Here is a 19822-nt window from a genome sequence, read left to right on the forward strand (position 1 = left end):
CTCTTCATTTCTGCGTTCAAAGACTGAGAGTAGCAGACAGCAGTGTAGTCGGAGATGACAGCCTCACCTTTGATGACGCAGCAAGGAGTATGAAGGAAAGAAAGGGGCGAAAGCAGAGATATGTGAGGAGGAGGTCAGTAACAGCATGATGCTTTATTTTTTTTTACTGTTGCCAGCGGCTCAATCAGCATTTGTTGTAGTCAGTCAGTCCACTGGCCTCACACCAATGAGATCTTTGGACAAATCTAGGACAAAAGTGTGAACTCCCCCAGTGTGGAGGAGCTCGAGAAGCAGCTCGAGAAATTATGCATGGTAAATTTCAACCACATTCATTTTTTCTCAGGAAGAGCTAGTTGATGGATTAAACAAATCCCATTCTACTTCTGTTTTCTGTCTCTTTAGCAACAGAGTCAGATCATACAAGAGGCGTTACTGGCTTCTCCTAGACTGTGGCGGCATCTTCGTTGAGGGCATGGAGCGCAGCGAAGATGAAAACTCATACTGAAATATACATTTGAATTGTTATGTTTGATATGCACTTTGAGCTGATTTTTTAAATGTTACTCAGGCTATGAATTGTGAAGGAGACACAGGAAACGGCTCAGGTGATCAGAATAAAGAAGGCACAGCTGGAAGAGACAGAGGGAGTGCTCATCCCAACACCAGAGAGCCAGCAGGGCAAAGACAATTTCAAAATCTTCTTCAAGAAAGTGGCCAAAAAGGCTCGATCTTCCAACACCCATTCTGACAAACGCCAGAACAGTAGCTCTGCTAAAATCCCTTCCACTGCATCTTATCCCTCACATCCCTCCTCTCAGACGGGGATATCCCACAGCCCCCTGCCTGCAACCATTCTGCAGGGACCTGCAGAAGAAACAGATACTTCAGGGCCATATCCGCTGTGTTCACCCCAGCTCAAAGGCAGCCCCTTGATAACCTACATCCCCCTGTCCTTCAGATAACTAACAACACTGTCAACAAGCTTGAGACCCCAGAGGCCCTGTGTGACAAGCCACCTTGTGCCTTGCTCCCTGCTGTGGAGGCAGCCAAGACCCAGGACTACCCCACACCTTAGCCTATCCCTAAGGGTAAGAATTTTTCACTGCCAGTCAGCACAAGTGAAATGTGCTGGACTAAAGATCATCACTGCCCAGACAGTCCTGGAATACATGCTGTGATGACTTTCACTCAGCATTACAACTTTCTTATGCTGCTAAAATTAAGCAATTAACAATACTTCTCTCTTTTGTTGGCAGAGATGCTGCACGGTTGGTGGCGGGTGTCAGATGTGAAGGAGCTACCCAGTCTGGTGGAGGCACTCCACAGTCGAGGCATCAGAGAGAAGGTCTTACAGATACAGTTCCAAAAACATATGGAGTATTTGACCCAGCTCTATGCCAACAGCGAAGATGGTGTGTCCATAACCCCTCTGCTCACTTTAATTATCTTTAATACAAAGAATACTATTATTTGATATTTTCATGTCACCTGCTCCCAAATTAATATGTATAAATATGTTTCATTTCATAGACAGTCATTTGCTGTATTGTTTGTATGTATCTATGGGGGCAAAGTTTGATGTGGCGAAGCTGGAGAAAAAGGAAGTGAGGGAGAAAGCCGTGGCAAGTTGGTGTGTGGAGGAGCAGGCGATGGAGGTGGACATCCGCCAACTGCAGCAGGTGGAGGCTCTGGAGAGGAGAGTCGTCTTTGCCGGTCTGCAGATCAAGGTAAAACTATCCTGAACGTTTGTCTACTTACAGCTCATACAAATACAAATAACCCAGATTAATTTCAAGACTATTTCTCCAGTATGTGCTCAGATAGGATTTCGCATCCTTACTTTGTCACCAAACACCATATTTCAACTCTGTGTCCCTCAGGGCTGGATGCACCAGTCAAAGAGGGAGGATCTGGTCTATCGAGAGGACAAGCTCCTCTCTTCTCCAGCTCCCGAGAACACGTGGCAAAGAGGAACCAGGCGGTCTAACAATCCTCTTGATATAGCTGTCATGAGGCTGGCAGAGCTGGAGGAGAACATCGATCGAAGGTACCTACAGAGAAATGAACCCCTTAGACAAAACAGAATAATACCATTGTGCCTGTGTCTGTATGATTATTCGTTTTTTCCTCTCCATGATGCATCCCAGTCGAAGAAGTGCCGACATCCTCAATGTCCCTCGAAGAAGTCCGCAGCTCGGCTCAGCTGTCGCTCTGTATTCAGCAGCTGAAGAAATTCATCGACTGGGACCGCCCCGTCAAGAAAGTGGTCATCAATCAAATTTTATTTGTATAGCCCATATTCACAAATTACAATTCGTCTCATAGGGCTTTAAAAGGGTGTGACATCCTCTGTCCTTAAACCTCAACAAGAGTAAGGAAAAACTACTAAAAACCCAAATACGTAGAAACCTCAGAGAGAGCCACATGTGAGGGATCCCTCTCCCAGGACGGACACAAGTGCAATAGATGCCACGTGTAGGAAAATATCATCAAGATTAAAGTTTTTAGCAGCATTTGATGAGGGTAGACATCCCAAAGGAAATCCCCAACATGACATGCCAAGCAGTCCGGCTGCAATCACAGTCCATGGTCAGCAACCAGCAGGACCAAGATCCACCATCCATACCAGACGCCACTCCAGTCCTCAGTCACCTTCCACCTCCGCCCACCAGGACCAACCACGAGCAACCGCGCGGTCCTGGTCCACCGCCCGTACCCAATGCCAACGCGACACAGGGTCCGCCACCACCACCATGATCAGTCATGTGCGACGCACATCATCCTGCAGTCGACATCATCACCGCACATCATCGTGCGGTGCATATCATCCTGCGGTGCATATCATCCTGCGGTGCATATCATCCTACGGAGCACATCATCCTGCGCGCACATCATCCTGCAGTGTACATCTTTGTGCAGCGCACATCGTCCTGCAGTGCACAGCTTCCAGCGGCACACATCGTCCTGCGGCACACATCATCCTGCTGCGCACATCATCCTGCGGCTCACACCGTCCTGTGGAGCACATCGTCCAGCGGCGCACATCGTCCAGCGGCGCACATCGTCCAGCGGCGCACATCATCCTGCAGCGCACATCATCTTGCGGTGCACATCATCCTACGGCGCACATCGTCCTGCGGCACACATCGTCCTGCGGCACACATCGTTCCGCTGCGCACTTCATCCTGCAGTGCACTTCATCTTGCGTTTGTGGGTCAAAGTTATTTTGAAAAGTGATGACCTATTTCAATGGCAAGATAAAAAAAAAAAGAATCAACAGAAACATACATATCAAGCGTATTGCATTCACTTATATTTTTTATTTTTTGAGGCATTTGTCTCGGAATTTTCTAGATAATTATCCCAGAAAAACGGAATAATTTGTTTGTGAAGTGCTTGTAATACGCTTCTGTAGAAGAAAGCTTATTTTAAGTTCCAAACATATTAAGGGTGTTTTTTTCTCACTTTCTGTACGTCCTATATTAACCATTACATTATGCAAATTAGGCAATGACGTCATTTAGCGACATCTAGCGAATTTTAGGACAGCCAATAGCTACTTTCCTTACTGAGGAGTTGGCAACACTGACTGGTCTGAAACAGGAAGTCCATGTTCCTCCTGAGAGGCTCCACATCCGCCTTCGTCCCTCTGACAGCTCCCATCAGCTGTTTGTCTCATATTAGATCAGTGTGCGCCCCCTGGTGAGTGAATCTCCTGCTCCTCCTCCTCCTCTTCATCATCACGGTGACATTAGTTCACACTCTGCAGCAGAACACAGATGAGCAGCCAGGTAAAAACACATACATGTGTTGTTTTGTTTCGTATATATTCATCTTACTGCTGTGACAAGGAAATATAGGACAGTAAAAGAACTTGACCGGAACTGGTCAACATCTTTCCGTCTCCTGTTCAGACCTCAGTGTTTGGCTCTGACCAGGCCTCCCTGCTGCCCTCCAGCTCTGGTGGATCTGGTCGGCTGTTTGACCAAGAGGCTCAGTCTCATGATGTGCAGCCACGTGGTCACCCAGAGTACAACCAATTTTTTTCATGCTCAAGCAATTGGTAGGCCCCTCGAAATAATAGGATTCATCTGGGATGCAAAGGAAATGAAAGCTGAGACGTTTGGGTGGATCACAATCGACTCCTCCTGTCAGAGGAAATTACTTGAATAAGTTGCAAATGTGGAAAATACTCAACTCTCGACATTATTTTCTAACTTATACAGAAACTGTCAAGTCCTGTGTCGTAATTTAAAACCGGCTATCGTATAATTCAACAAACCTGACAACTACAACTTTTTGCACATTATCGAAAGACGACTTCTTTATTTTGTCCTGAAATGTAGATTTGTCGATAGAATATTAGTTTCATTAGGACGCCATTGATAAATAACCTCAAAATAATATTTTATACCATTCCTTCTCTAACCCGTCGACCAACACGCTCACTGACCCCTTCCTCTGCTCTGACCACCTTGGACGACCACGTGTACGTCGGTATGATGTCCATCATACGTCTCTTCAAGGGATCAGATCAACAAAGCTGCAAAAGCTGACTAAAGTGGATCTGCCAGCTCTGAAACAGCAGCGCAAAGTAATGAGGCTGCATCTTTCGGGAGAAATGTCCTGATCAAGGATCCTGTGTCACTGTGATCATCTGCAAACACGTCCGTGAGGCTGGTGAGAAATAAACCGACTTCTCTTATTCACATCAGTTCACTGTGCACAAGGAGAAACACTCAACATGGGAACAAATCACAAAACATTTTCTATGGATCAGAAGTAGGTTCATCAACGCGAAAAGAAAAACTGCAGAACCACATGATGGAGAAATATAAGTTTATATTCATGCACCATTTTAAAACAGAAAATACTTCCTTCTTCCTCTTGGGAAAAGCAACATGAACACATCTTTGATCTTAATTACTATTATAACTATGAAACATATTAGATTCTGCTTTTCACTGCAACACGAAATTATTTATCTCGTAAATACATTTTACCACATGAAAATTTACCCTGTCTAGTGCCCTTGAGCAAGGCACCTTACTTCCCCAACATCTGCTCCCCGTGCGCCGTACATGGTCGCTCACTGCTCTGTCTGTCCGACACCAGATGGGTCAAAAGCAGAGGTTAAATTTCCCTACCTGCATTAGTGTGCCTGTTCATGTCTGTGCATGTGTTAGGGACAAATAAATGCATCTTAATATTAATCTAAATCTTATTCATTTTATACATAAACAAACTCATCTTAATTTAGCTGCTGCTTTAAGGTGAACAAGTTGCATAATTTTAAGATGTTTCAGAACAAAGAAATTAAACTCAGAACATTTTCTTGGTATAATGACAAATCAAGAAATTATTCACCATCTGTTCTTTTGATTCACTGAGTTTGAATTAAACTTCCCTCCATCCATCTGAATCATACACTTCTGACCTTGTGTTGTCTCAGTCAAGGTCATCTCACCAGTTAATCTATGTGTAATGGCGGCTGTGGCTGAGGAGTACAGTAGTCGTCCTTCAACCTGAAGGATGGCGGTTCGATCCCCAGTCTGACCCATCTGCATGCCGAAGTGTCCTTGGGCAAGATGCTGAACCCTGAATGGCCCCCAATAGAATAACAAGGTGCTTTGAATAGATGCACTGTATGAATGTGTGTGTGAATGGGTGAATGTAAAACTTTACTGTAAAGTGCTTTGAGTGGTCATCAAGACTAATAAAGTGCTACATAAATACAAAACCATTTACCATAATGATGCGTTTAAAACTGACATCGTAACTTTAACTCCCTGCAGAGGTTTGTCATTGACAGTCATTGCTGTGATTATATAAAACCCCAAATAAAATGCACCTTAATACAAAATGTTACAGTGTCTTGTTCTCCATCAACAAAGCATACCTATTTTACGCCGTTTTCAGATATGACTTGTGGAGAATCTCCGAAGGATTGGGTCCTGTCAGCAGGCACAGACAGGATGTAACCTATTATTTCTGCAGAGATCAAGTGTTTGGTTTTTACATCACATCATCATCTGCCTTTATCAACACAAACTCTCTTGACATCAATGTATGTTATCTGTATGCCTTTCGATTTTTTTGTTTTCCTCAGTTTTTTTTTCTATTTGAGCATTTGCCACTTGTTAGAGACTAAATAAATCCTGCGGAGAATCTCCAGCTGTGCACCCACGTCGACTCCCGTCGTGAATTTTAAGTGCATTTCTAATGAAGTGTATATGTGTACATGAATGCTAATCAGCAACACAGAAGAAACAGTTGTTGAAGTACCAAAAATTAAGCCTGTGGTCGAAATCACCCACTCATTCACCTACCCCCTCTTTAGAGGTCTAAAGTGAGCTCATCTGCAAAAGAAAAAATATTTTAGGACACTTTCGCTCATTTTTTGAGCACGTAATTGTTTCATTGTTGCCGGACATACAACAACAACTACGGTCATTTCAAAACAAATTGAAAAAGGATGTTTTAGCTTCCTATTAATGCTATCTTGGTGTACTGATAGTATCATAATTTCTTTTAAATATAGAAATATACTTATTTGCCTCAGTTTGTGCTGTGTATGCTGCTCTGCTCTTATCACAACTAATTGGTCTGTGAAAGTGTTGGTAAATATTAACTCTTTATCCTCACGATAATTAATGTATTTTTGAATAAGGAGAAGAATCACCAGAGAGAGAAGGCTGAGAAGTGCTGCCGTCTCTGCTCTTGCATCTGCCATTTTTCCTCCAGTCAACACCGCAACTGCAATGCATGATGGTATTGCTCGGTTTGTGACCATTTCTACTTTTTATGATGCACTTTGGTATACACTCAGTCCACTTAGGACAGCAATTCCCTATATTGTGGATTATACAGTGATCGGTGAGTGATTTTGGACACAGAAATCTCTAGAAACAATTGTCCTTGACAGCCCCAGTGAAAACAGGTTAGATATCAAAAAGTGAAAATCTTACAACAGCTGGTTGGAACAAACATCTTAATTTGTCGATTAGTTTCATAAGATGTATAAAAATGTGTCTCTTAATGCTGTCTTGAATATCTTCTGAAGCACACACTGAGACGGAAAAAGAAATGGGGTCTTTGTATGTGGGTGTAGGCTAGTATTACATAATAACCAAAATATGACTCTCACCACACACACACACAAGCAGTAGGTAATTTATGTAGGAAATATTTATGACCACTATACGACCTTAGTTTCACCAACATGCACACACACAATAAATTGTAATATAAAAATATAAAACGTTTTTAACATTTGTCTTATAAATGAGGCCAAATTCTTTGGGTGGACGTGAGCATGAAGTGAAAACTTGGACTGAGAGGTGTATCTCCCTTGTCCCTACACTGGGCCTTCTTTATTTATTGTATTAAAGAGGCTAATCAGTAGGTATCCCACTGCAAAGAGGAGGAGGGCGATGAGGAGGAAGAGGATGCCAGCCCAGGGCCCTGGGGGCAGAGCCTTCATCAGGCTGAGGCTCTCCGCTGGTACCATGTTGCTCAGACTCAGCATGCATCCCAGAGACCAGCCTACAGATGCTCCTTCAACCTGAAAAAACACAAGAGGAGGCTCATTGACACCACAGTACCACCAACCTGCTCTCAATGCAGCAGATACTGTTGTGAAGTCCAGTAATTTGAATACAGACAGAACTGATGAACAGAAATGTTGAGGTTTTTCCTCCACTCCTCACCTTCTCCTGAAAAGAGATGGAAGGAAGGGAGAGTTCATCGAATCTGTAGCCCTGCGTTAAGAGAACCTTGATGAAAAGGGAGATGACGCACATATTTTTCATGTATTTCTTCGGCTGCTTTGTCTTCTCAGTTATCTGTTAGAGGAAATACAGCAGGTTGAGTGTTTCTTTGTTTGCACATCTATAGCCTTTTGGTCTTGTTTACAATCACTATAAAATTTTTACTAAAATAAATGGCGGTGCGCTCGAGAGTACCTCAGAGATGGTCATGTTGCAGACATATTGGACAGCTGCCTCCATTTTACTGGGAGACTCGATGGTGATGTTGTTGAGGCTGAAGAGGTTTCTGACATTGAAGAAGAAAGCAGAAAATGCCTGTGGAGATGAGGGCACTGAGTTACTCCAAACCCACACACTTAACTCCAAAGGAATGCGAGCGAGATGTTTTCAAAAAAATGAAAAAGGTTAGAGATAAGTGTTTGACAGCCCAAGGGGTAAGATCCATGGCTTGCTGAAAGGAATTGTCTTGCGGTCTGGCAGCAAAGTCTTTAAGTGTAGCAGTGCACCAGTGTAGGGACTGGACAGGAGGAATGTTGGGCAGGGCTGGACGTGGACAACTTATTTTTGACACGCGAGAAGATAAAATTATAATTCGCTTGGAATAAACAGCAGTCAGTGGGGGGCTAATAGAGTTCCTTCAGTCTGCTGACCAATGAACATGTCGGATAAACTACAGCGTTGTTTGGTAACTTGGTCAAAACCAGTGTCAAAATAACCAGCAGGCAACTTTAATAATAGACTGGTTTTATTTCACTGTATTGGAAGAACACAGACAGAAGGACTGACGGGTGCTGAACTGTTGTTCTCTTGCAGCAATGCTTTATATCGAGCTGAATTAGAGAGCTTCCTAATTCTTACAATTATAATACACATGTATAATTCACAATATGGAAAGGGTAGATAAAAAAGGTGATTGCTCAGAGTATATTTCATCTGTCTATTGACTCCAGATGTCTCTGTCTGTCTGTGAATCTGTCTCTCTGTCTTGGATGTGTAGAACAGGCACTGGAGGAGTTTAATAACATCCGAGTATATAGCATGTATAAACACGTTCCTCCCTGTCTTCTCTCCTCCACTTCTGACTCAACAATCTGGTTTGACAAGTCAGAAACATGATTATAATTCAATGGTTGAGGTTTCACCTGTCAAAGATTTACTAAGGGGGGATTAGGGTTGCATGGGTTAGGGTTAATTAACAATTAATGTATGAAGCAGTTTCTAAGTATCTAATGATACTATTTATTTACTTCATACAGATGACTTCATGTATGTTATTTTAGACCTTTTTATTCATGTTCAGAGTGCATTCATTGTTGGATCTTTGTAATGAAGCATCACATACTAAACATATTTATCAGTAATAATCATAGTCACATGACACATACGTACACACACACACATGCTGACTGCATAGTCTCATCCACAACTCAGACTTTTCACTCTGAAACCGACATCTACGGATTTTTACTTCTAATGATGTTTATTTGGTGCTTGGCAATTCATTGCCTCAGACATGGAAACTGTGGCGATTACCTGCCCAGAACCCAAAACACAAAACACTGTATACAATGGGGGAAGGGCTTGAAAGAAACGTGATTGGGGCAGCACAGTGTCGGTATTGAACAAAATTAGCTAATGGGTGGTTATCGGTTACAGAGGCATGAATCAAGAGAGAGAGAGAGAGAGAGAGAGAGAGAGAGAGAGAGAGAGAGAGAGAGAGAGAGAGAGAGAGAGAGAGAGAGAGAGATGGCGCTCATATGTCGATATACAGGATATAAGTGATGCTACACTGGTGACCCTTTAAAATAAATTTGACTTCCATGTGATGTTTGCCAGGTGACTATTGACAGGTAGAGTTAAATGGACATACATTGTTATGTGAAGAATGAGCAAACGTGTGTGTGTGTGTGTGTGTGTGTGTGTGTGTGTGTGTGTGTGTGTGAGAGTGTGTGTGTGTGTGTGTGTGTGTGTGTGTGTGTGAGAAAGGCTCTCCCCTACCATAAAGTTTCCTTTCAAGCTCGGCTGGAAGATTCCATCAAATGAGCACTTGGAGTAAGAGCAGTTGTCAAAAGAGAACATCTTCATCACAGCGGCTTGGCAGCTCTGGTAATCTCCTGTGCCCACTACTGTTACAGACATCTGAGGGTCAAACTTGTCAGGTTTGTAGCTCTTTGTGCAAGGAGAATCAAAGACATCCATCCCCAGCTTGATAGACATTTTGAACTGCTGTGGATAGCAGGGGTGGACGACTTGGGGCTTCACACCTTGAGTCTGACAGAGGCAGAAAGATTATATAACATCTCTAAAACATTGATGAAATATATTATGGCTGAATTTCAGACAACAGATCAGAGCCATACATATTTTTCAAAACTCTCTTGATTTTCCTACCACAATTTATGATGGTTTATGATGCCCATCTGAAACATGAACTATTTACCAGCATGTACTCACTGTCTGCAACCATACACTTTATATGTTCTGCTAGCTTCGTCATCAACTATTTGAGTTACTAAAAACAGGGTTACCTTTTGGACTGGCAGCTATTCAGCTACAAATAATGAAATACAATATGTGTTTTATCTATATATTTGTTGAAACACTTTTTTTGAGAGTTAGGCAGAAGATTGATATCACTCTCATGATCTTTAAAAAATTCTCAGTCTCCAGCAAATTAATGTAAGTCAGTGCAATGTCCCCTGAAGACATGGAGGACAGTTACAGTATTTTCTAATCCTTCCTTGTGTCATCCTAAAGAGATCTGTTCCAAAATGAGTTTCAATGTAGACTATATAAATTACAGATCAATTTTTTGTGTAAATAAATATATATTAGTAATACCGTGATAAGATGGGCCAACAGTTTTCTCAGGAACTGGTCTTGGCCATAGCACAGGAAGCTCTGGGTGTAGAGTCTGTAGCTCTGTCCGTAAAGCTTCAGCTCCATCATATTATCACCCTCCTCCACCTTATCCGAGGTCTGAAAGGTAATCTGGGTAGAGGCTCCGCCTAAATCTAAAGCTCCTGTTGTCTTTCTGCCGGGATTCAGCCAACGCCCGGCAAAACCATACTGAGTGGCAAGAGAGAACATGTTAACAATTTAAAATCATGCAGGGACAGAGAAATATATGTGACAAGAGGAAAACATCCAACAAACAACACAACACTTTCTAAAAAGTCCTTGACTGAGGACTGTTAATTGACATACAACCAATGTTGCTCTAAGGCAGTGTCAGTCGCTGTCAGTTGTTCCATCCCTTAGTTTCAGAGTAAACACGTTCATATACTTTACACTACAAAAAATAACATTAGTGACAAAAGGATTTGTACTGAACATTTTCAGAGACAACATTTCTGTTTCCAGCCAAAATATCAGATCTTGCAGTATAATATCCACGTAGTGACTTTATTAATATTAAGCTTTTTTTTTTTACATTCACAGCACCTTGTCATGGTTCAATTGAGGTTAAATGATACACATGGCATGTGTCTGAAAAATAGAACGTGACCCTATCAGAGTGACTCTATGATGGAAGTTGGAGGGGCTACGTGCATTCAGATTATACGAAACGCAAATCATTCATTGTAGTCATCATTGTTTTGGCAGAGAGGGGGTGTGGGGGGGGTATCTGGCCAGCCCCTCTCCCCAAAAATTGTATAAATAAATAATGATACAAAAGTAAAATAAATAATAATCATAATAATAATCATAATAATACAAATTTATAAATAATACAATAATTACTGCTGTAAATGTAATTGCTCTTTACTACTAATCTTGTGTGGTGAAAAACTCTTATTAAAGCCTTTTCTATGGAAGTAAATCTGTGTCATCGGGATTTGAAACAAAAAAGACATTGAATTTCTAGCACTGAATATTTATGCATGGAAATTATGTATTTTAATGTTTTTCAACGTTTAAAATTCAACCGCAAAAAATTCAACCTCAAAAAATTCAAGCTCAAAAAATTCAACCGCAAAAAATTCAACCTAAAAAATTCAACCTCAAAAAATTCAACCTCAAAAATTCAAATGCAACATCCGGGGATCCAAGGAGGAGCAATCGATTCCAGATTCAAGATCGGGAGTGTGCGTCAAGCAACGAGGTGCTTCGGTGAGTGTTTAAACTCTTCTATATGCCATCGGTGTAGTTTGTTTCTGTAAGATGTAGTAATAGACAGCTGACATGTGTACATTCACGGACTTTATTGGACATAAACTAAGTGGAACTTAAACGAGATGACGTTCGGATTTTTTTTTTTCGAACGGGCCAGTGACTGGCATGGGTAACGCCAGGATTTCAATTTTGGATGGGCCACTATTTAATAGGAAAAATAATACTTATTATATGATCCCTGCCTGACTTGTTTGTGTTTATCTGCTGTAGACGAGCTTTAACAGCGCGGTGCGCCGCTCGCTATCCCGTTAAAAGTGAATGTCGCTCACCCAGCTCTCTCTCTCTCTCGCTCCACTGTCAGCTGTAACCCTCAGCTGTTTTAAGACACGTCACACCAAGACGCTGTGACAGCTCTGACAACGCTGAAGCTACAGCCGAAACAGTAAGGACAGGGCCGGTCTTTCCTACAGGCGACATAGGCGGTTGCCTAGGGAGCCACTCAGAGGGGGGCGCCAAAACTGCGCCGAGCCAAAAAATTAAAATATATCTTAAAACAGCTGACAGGGCCGGGAAACCTTTCAAAATAAAGTTCCCCAGCCCAGCCGTGCCCGTCCTCCGCCCTCACGCCGCCGGTGGAGAACGGTGTCCCAGGTATGTGGGAGACACGTTACACCAAGACGCTTTGACAGCTCTGACAACGCTGAAGCTAACTCACCTTCGACATGCAACATCAGAGCAATATTGCGTCCCGACGTCGACACCGAGCGACCGTCTTTTCCAAAGAGAGGAAGGGATGTTCGGATTTGATTGTGTGGTAGGCAGCATTGATGAAAATAATTATGTATGCGAGTTAAAAAGAAGTGGTCTACGTATTTCTGATTTGATTTGGCTTTTCGTGCATTTGGTTTAACACATGTAGTAACAGGAGAGAGAGACAGTGGAGCGAGAGAGAGAGAGAGAGAGAGCTGGGTGAGCGACATTCACTTTTAACGGGAGAGAGAGCGGCGCACCGCGCTGTTAAAGCTCGTCTACAGCAGATAAACACAAACAAGTCAGGCAGGGATCATATAATAAGTATTATTTTTTCTATTAAATAGTGGCCCATCCAAAATTGAAATCCTGGCGTTACCCATGCCAGTCACTGGCCCGTTCGGAAAAAAAAATCCGAACGTCATCTCGTTTAAGTTCCACTTAGTTTATGTCCAATAAAGTCCGTGAATGTACACATGTCAGCTGTCTATTACTACATCTTACAGAAACAAACTACACCGATGGCATATAGAAGAGTTTAAACACTCACCGAAGCACCTCGTTGCTTGACGCACACTCCCGATCTTGAATCTGGAATCGATTGCTCCTCCTTGGATCCCCGGATGTTGCAGTTGAATTTTTTGAGGTTGAATTTTTTTAGGTTGAATTTTTGAGGTTGAATTTTTTGCAGTTGAATTTTTTGAGTTTGAATTTTTTTAGGTTGAATTTTTTGCGGTTGAATTTTAAACGTTGAAAAACATTCAAATACATAATTTCCATGCATAAATATTCAGTGCTAGAAATTCAATGTCTTTTTTGTTTCAAATCCCGATGACACAGATTTACTTCCATACTTTTCACTGTATCCAGGTGGCCCCTCAGCGTTACTGCATCCAGGCAAGAGAATCTGCTCATCTGCTCTTTTCTAAACACCCACACGTTGACCACCCTGGCTATATCTTTAATTTGTCTTTTTACGTGACTAAAGCATCTTTCTGTTTTGATACTTCTGTAACACTGAGTGTAATAGAGTATTATGAGCCCTACCACAGAATATTTATTGTAGACTTTATCTATCTATTTATATATATTTCTTATAATCTTTTATAAATATATAAAATGTATTGTTTGAAAACCACCTTTTAGCGGGTTGATGCATTTTCAAACGAAAAATATAGTAACGAGGTTATAGTTTAAGTTTCAAGTTGCCATTTCTGTGACTTCCTGCGTTGAACAGGGGAGACAGTGAAATGTCAGAAAAGCTCACCTTTGCAAAGTTTTCTTGTAAGTAATTGACTGTGACCCAGCCGTATGCCCCCTCGTGCTGTCCGCTCAGGATGGTTGCCTCTATGAAGTTGAAGGGGTAAGAACGCAGCTTGTTTTCCACTTCCTTCAGAATCCGTTCCGTCTCTGTGGCATTGTCTATTCTGTTCAAGATCGTGCGAGTAATTGGGGTAATGAAACAACATTGGGTAAATTTCAATTAATTAATGCATAATTATTGAGGTTTGTGATTGTTATTTCATGTGTTAATGGGCAAGTGTACTGACTTCAAGAGCCTCATGCCTGCAGTAGCTCCTAGATACAGTGGCGTTTGGTTGTGTCTGGATTTGGGGATATCCTTCACAGCTTTATCCAGGCAAGACTTCAAACTTTTTGCTGCACCACCAAGGACACCTGCATAGCTGGATATCCCTCCCCCTTGACAGACAGATAAAGTAGTTCTGCTTACAAAGAAATCAAACTATAATTCCTTTTCCTTAATGATGAAGAACCCAAAGGGCATGGATGATGTTTCAAAGGACATGTTTTAAACAAACTGAAGCAAGAAGCGGAACTGACACTAAGTTACCAAAAAAGGGTCTGGTGAGGAAGTGGACCATTTAGGAACAAGGCTTTTGCACAACACATGGCAAGGAACATTCTGATAAAGTTACTGGATACAATTTTACAGGAAAACATTATGGAAGTGAAAGAAAGAGTGCCCTTTTCACCCTGCCAGTCTGTAGTAAGAGGGTTTAGTTCAGGCGAAAACATGCTCAAGTGGTTCTCAAACACAGATGCAATAAAAGGAATTAATACCTTTCGGAAAGACCTGCACTTATCAGTAAATTTGCATAAAAATTTGGTCAGATCTTCATCCAACCAGCTCAACCCATCAGAGAAGCTGTGGAATGACCCGTTCACAGCAGAGATGTCTGAGCTGAAGCAGCTCTGGAGGAACAGACCCAGAACTAACTAACCCAGATTTAGATAAACCATGTCATGACAAAAAAATCACACATTTTTGTTGACACTGTCCATCAGCTGACTTACATTTGATAAACATATGTCTGAAACTTGTAATAAAGGTTTACCGCTCACAGTTAGGTGCTCACCTTCTGCATGACACTGGCTGTGCTCTGTAACAATTCCGGTGTCATTTTCCTTGCCAGCTGGCCATTTGTAGATGAACATGGAGGTGTGGGATGAGCCTGCATCCAGAACGATTCCGTACTAAAAAACATCAAACGTTACAAACAGAACACGAGACATGCCTGAAGAAACTCATTGTAGCTATTAATAATGCTTATCAGAACACCACCTTTATAATACCCCAGTGCACTCTTTAGCTGATGTATCATTCAGACAGATAATAAAATGAAATAAATGTATTGGCTGCTTTCTGAAAACACAGTTTACCTCAGTATCTAAGTGTTATTTTCAGTGAAGTGTTTCTCCTGTACGTTCAGGCTGTTTAGTTTGCGCTTCACCTGCATTAACAGGATATGGCTGTAGCATGCTTTAGATGGTAGCCCCTGGCATTCGTCATGACCTAGCACAGTTTCTACGATGTATGCACATTAGCAGTTTCCTTTGATGGTTTAACGTTTTTTTCTTTTATAGCAAACAAATTTTCCATCATGAGACTCTCTGATGTTACAAGATGGTAATTTATTTTGTTCGTGCAATGTCGATTCAATTTCCCTTTGTGTTGCTTTGCATCCACAACTTTAAAGTTGTTCTGTTCAGGACCCATTCAAGCATATTCTGTATGTAAAGGGCAAAGTCAGTATGCTGAAGAATAAGATGTACTTGTGTGCCTCTTTAGAAAGTATGTGTGAGTTGAAGAACAAAAGATGAATAAAACACACAAACCCAGTCAGAGTAGTGTGTTTCATGTGGAGCACCTAGCTGACACCCAGCCCAGGCTTATGACTGAGCTACTCAAGCATACTGAATCCATTAAAAGTACAGAGCTTATGCTGCTCTCTCATCAAAGTGAGACTGTCCTTCAGCAAAATGTGCAACAGCATCTAAATTGTTTTGGCCCATGACCCCCAACCTACTGTATAACAGTACTAAATACAGTGGGACTAACTCAAAGGCAAAGCCAATCAGCTAAGAAACCATGAAGGGGTGTTTAATAACAATATTTAAAAATGATAACAATAATTTAAATAATAATAAATATTTCTAACATTGAATTATTGTATTTTAAATGAACGATTTTGTTTACGAGAAAAGAGGTGTAAATAAGCTTATCGTAGAACCACAATTATACTAATAATAACAATACTTCTACTACCACAACTACTACTACTACTAATACTACGACTACTACTACTAATAATAATAATACTAATACTAATACTACTAATAATAATAATAATAATAATAAAATACTTTTTATATGCGTCGACTCTTAGATATTTTTTTCTTAATTACCATGTGCTCAGGGGGCGCCTCCACCTCTTTGGACGGGAGCTCCAGCAGCAGGATCCCGACCACAGCCAGTAAGAGCAGCACAGCCGCAGGGATGACTCGGGAGTACCGCAGGGTCATGCTGGATTCTTGAGTTCTGCGCGCTCGGATGGTCTCTGGAAGCTCTGGGTAAATCACTGCGAGGTGCACATCCAAGAAGAAGGCTGTGGGTTCGGTCTCAGCTTTTGACGCATCTTCATGGTAGGTTTACACTTCCTCTCACCTCATGCACCCACGCACGCTACGACAAGTAGTCATACAACGAAGTTTCGTCGGAAACAGGAAGAATCAGGAGTTTGACAGCGCATCATTATGAGACTGACATCTGACATTTATTAAGTTATTCAGACCCTTGTCGCGTCACTTCAAATGCATTGTTTCTGCTTTCATTATGTTTGGAGCAATCCATACGCACGCACGCACGCACACACACACACACACACATATTGAGCTGGTTGTTACAAATGAAAATAGACAGTATTACTCAGCATTAACACAGCTTAAGCCTTTATTTTTTATAATAATGAACAGCCTTTACACTGAATTTTGGGAATTTGGCATATATAATTGAATGAAACACTGCACATTTTACCTAAATTATTGTTTTGTTGAGATGGAGCATTCGGCTTTTAGAGAAGGTGAAATAATTTCTGTTAATTCTATGTCTTGCACTTTACGCACAGTGTGTAGGAGAGGATAGAAAAACCACAGTGCCAGTCCATGTTAGCCTTTATTTATACTGATGGAAACATGAGAACGAACAAATGCATATCAGAAACTTTAGAGTATAGCCTAGAATAGTATTTAGTTTTTCATCGAAGCATGTGTACAGGCAACTAAACAACAAAGAGATCGTAGGTCCCATTTCGCAACTTATATCTGAACAGTGTGCTGGCATTGATGGCACTTGGTTAACAGGGAATTATAACCATTTACAATGCGGCCAAACCATCTTGGGAGCTCTTTGAAATGTAGGTTATACTAAAGATGCATTCACACTGACATTCTCTGAGGGGGGCGTATGTAAAATGTCCAAGTTAGAGCTGTAGACTACAGATTTTAATTAAAAAATCTCTGGAGAATGTCTGAATGAGCTTATAGAGCAGGAGATCCATGGTGTCACACTCAATCACAGAGTGGGCCAAAATAAAAAACTGGAACTAAGTCGAAGGCCAAACAGGGTCGATGTTTATATTTGCATTATTTTATGTACCAGAGCCAGATGTTTGGCATCTTTTCTTGGCTGCCAGTTCATTAATGTTTGGGGTTAGGTGATGTGCTGTGGAAACCGTTGAGATGAAGTTAAGGCGTGCATCAGTGAAACGTCTCCTGTGTGTGTTTTTGTCTATCTTCATCACAGAAAAAAGCTGCTCACACAGGTATGCAGTGTTGTGCCAGTTCACAACTAAAATGGAGTAGTTCATAGTTCATTTAAAACAATTTTTTAACCAAGTTCCAGGTTCCAAAAAGCCCCTGAGCCTGTGTGTGTGTGTTTGTGCCCTGTCAAAGTGCCTTCAGGACCTGATGATCGGACAAGTTAAAGCCACAGACTCTCTGTGAAATTTTCACAGTAACCCAACGGGTATTGGTGGCATTTCGAATCCCTAAAGAATATTGTCTTTGTTCATGCAGACTTGAACCTGACCACATGATGCTTGTCCATCACAGAAATGATCAATTCAAACGTAAGCTGTTGTATCTTGGTGTTGATCTTCCAGTGAGCCACATTGAGGTTGGAATGATGATGCAGGCACGTGCATACAGGGCTCCAGAGGTAATGTTGGGTCTCCCCTTGTCAAAAGTTGCTGATATATGGGAAGTAAGCTGTGTCGTGGCATTTATGTACTTTGGCTTGAGCCTTTTCCCTGGCAACTGCTCATATCATTGGATTCAAGCTCAGGTGCACTTGCAGGGCCAGTCAAATTATGACAAGATAACTGCTGGAAAAGGCAGCTGAGTGTATTTTATCTTGGATCTAGATGTGGAGTGGAGAATAAGCACACCCTATGAGTAGAGGTAACTGGTGTCTGCCTAATCGATTCCAGTAGGATTCTTTTTTGACTTGGCCAGGAATTTGGAGGATGCAGCGAGGAGATGGCCAGCACGTTGTTGAAATATATGCATCTGGGTGCTGATCAGAAAATCAGTTTGAGCCCTAAAACACAGCTTTACATCAAAGCCTCACCTGGTGGATGGATTAGAAACAAATTCCTGTGTAGAGTAGTTCCTGAATATTGCTCCCATGTTTTATTCAAACAATTTCCACACTGACACTGTGATTATTCAAACAGTGCTCTCACAGCTAATTTGTACAAAACCCCATCTAACATCAAAACGGCTTTGTAAAAGTTGTACATTCAGACTCTTAAAAAGTTCCAAGCCAAGGGAGCTGTGTTAAATTTCTGATGAAGATTCAGTTCCCACTGGCCTAGTGAGAACAGTAGATCATTTCCTGTTTCAGTGAAGATGATTCACTCCACCAGAGGTTCAGAGATAAGCACTCATACACTGACATACCCAGACACAACAATTCACCTCCTTTCTTCAAATGATGGTGCAGCAGCTGCCATCAGACCGATTGATACTGATGATGTCAAGGCCCTGATGGAGCCCACTTGAAGAATCCGTTTTAATTGATCCATAAATGCAGAAAGAAGTAACTAGTGGTTTCCACCTTTAAATCCTTTCAGAACATACCTGCATTCATCAACAAAAGCAGAGAGCTGTACTACAGTCGCATACAAGCATGTACGCAGACATACGGAACAAATTATATTCCTTGTCAAATGAGCTGGTGGCTGAATATCCGGGAGGCCTGCCCCATGAGCAGGGCAACATTCATCAGGAAAGGAAATTGATTAAATTCTATCTCTGGATAAGATAGGACAACCCCTATCTGGTTAGTTTTTCTCAATTGCTCGTGACTCCATATCCTGGTGGAAAGCCCAGTCTGAGTCTCAACAGCTCAATGCTCTGATACAGTTTTACTTTATTCATCATTTAGTTTTCTATGGACATAGAAAACACCTGGTGTCGTTTTTGGGGTGGAGTGTAACATCTTTATTAAGCCTTGTTGTAATACCTTCCTATTCCTATTTTCCTATGGACTAGCTCCAGATTATTGCTCAGTCACTTACATACCCAATAATAATATTATATGTGACATGTAGATAAGTCAGTTCATCTCAATTACATTGTATTGCATTAAATCAAAACTTTCACAATGCATATGCTTATATTCAAGTATGTGGAAAAACTGAAAATTGTCATTTGAAAGACATTGAAAAGATTTGTATATAATGTTATATTGCCTTTTCCAAATAAAAAGTTAAATAAATTGCCCAAAAAAAGGACAGAGGATCTCACGACATGTTAAGCCCTATGTGATTTGTTGAGGCTATGAAAAATTCTAATTTGAGTGATTAATTCATTACCAACAATGT

The 19822-nt window shown here is 41.4% G+C and overlaps 1 protein-coding gene across 3 annotated transcripts; it reads right to left on the bottom strand.

The window, feature by feature from the left end:
- Window positions 1–7170: 7170 nt before the first annotated feature.
- On the bottom strand, window positions 7171–16617 carry LOC133932884 (ectonucleoside triphosphate diphosphohydrolase 2-like). 3 transcript variants are annotated; one of them, XM_062379780.1, is made up of 9 exons: window positions 16344–16617; window positions 15014–15131; window positions 14186–14336; window positions 13903–14062; window positions 10611–10838; window positions 9768–10040; window positions 7965–8084; window positions 7710–7760; window positions 7171–7564 (listed from the first exon to the last, which is right to left on the bottom strand). In XM_062379780.1, the coding sequence occupies exons 1-9, from the start codon at window positions 16458–16460 to the stop codon at window positions 7358–7360; spliced, it is 1425 nt and encodes a 474-aa protein (XP_062235764.1). In that variant the 5' UTR covers window positions 16461–16617; the 3' UTR covers window positions 7171–7357. The 3 variants fall into 3 exon arrangements, with proteins under 3 accessions (XP_062235764.1, XP_062235757.1, XP_062235748.1); XM_062379773.1 differs by having other exon boundaries at window positions 7710–7775; XM_062379764.1 differs by having other exon boundaries at window positions 7710–7844; window positions 16344–16615.
- Between the last annotated feature and the right edge of the window lie 3205 nt (window positions 16618–19822).

Source organism: Platichthys flesus, chromosome 3 (assembly GCF_949316205.1).
Source record: "Platichthys flesus chromosome 3, fPlaFle2.1, whole genome shotgun sequence".
NCBI classification, from domain to species: Eukaryota; Metazoa; Chordata; class Actinopteri; order Pleuronectiformes; family Pleuronectidae; genus Platichthys; species Platichthys flesus.

Coding starts and splice junctions, on each gene's coding strand:
- LOC133932884 (XM_062379764.1), bottom strand. CDS start 16,460: ATGACCCTGCGGTACTCCCGAGTCATCCCTGCGGCTGTGCTGCTCTTA. Junction 14,337..15,013: donor CAGCCAGTGTCATGCAGAAG/GTGAGCACCTAA, acceptor CTGTCTGTCAAG/GGGGAGGGATATCCAGCTAT. Junction 10,839..13,902: donor TACAAGAAAACTTTGCAAAG/GTGAGCTTTTCT, acceptor CTTGCCACTCAG/TATGGTTTTGCCGGGCGTTG.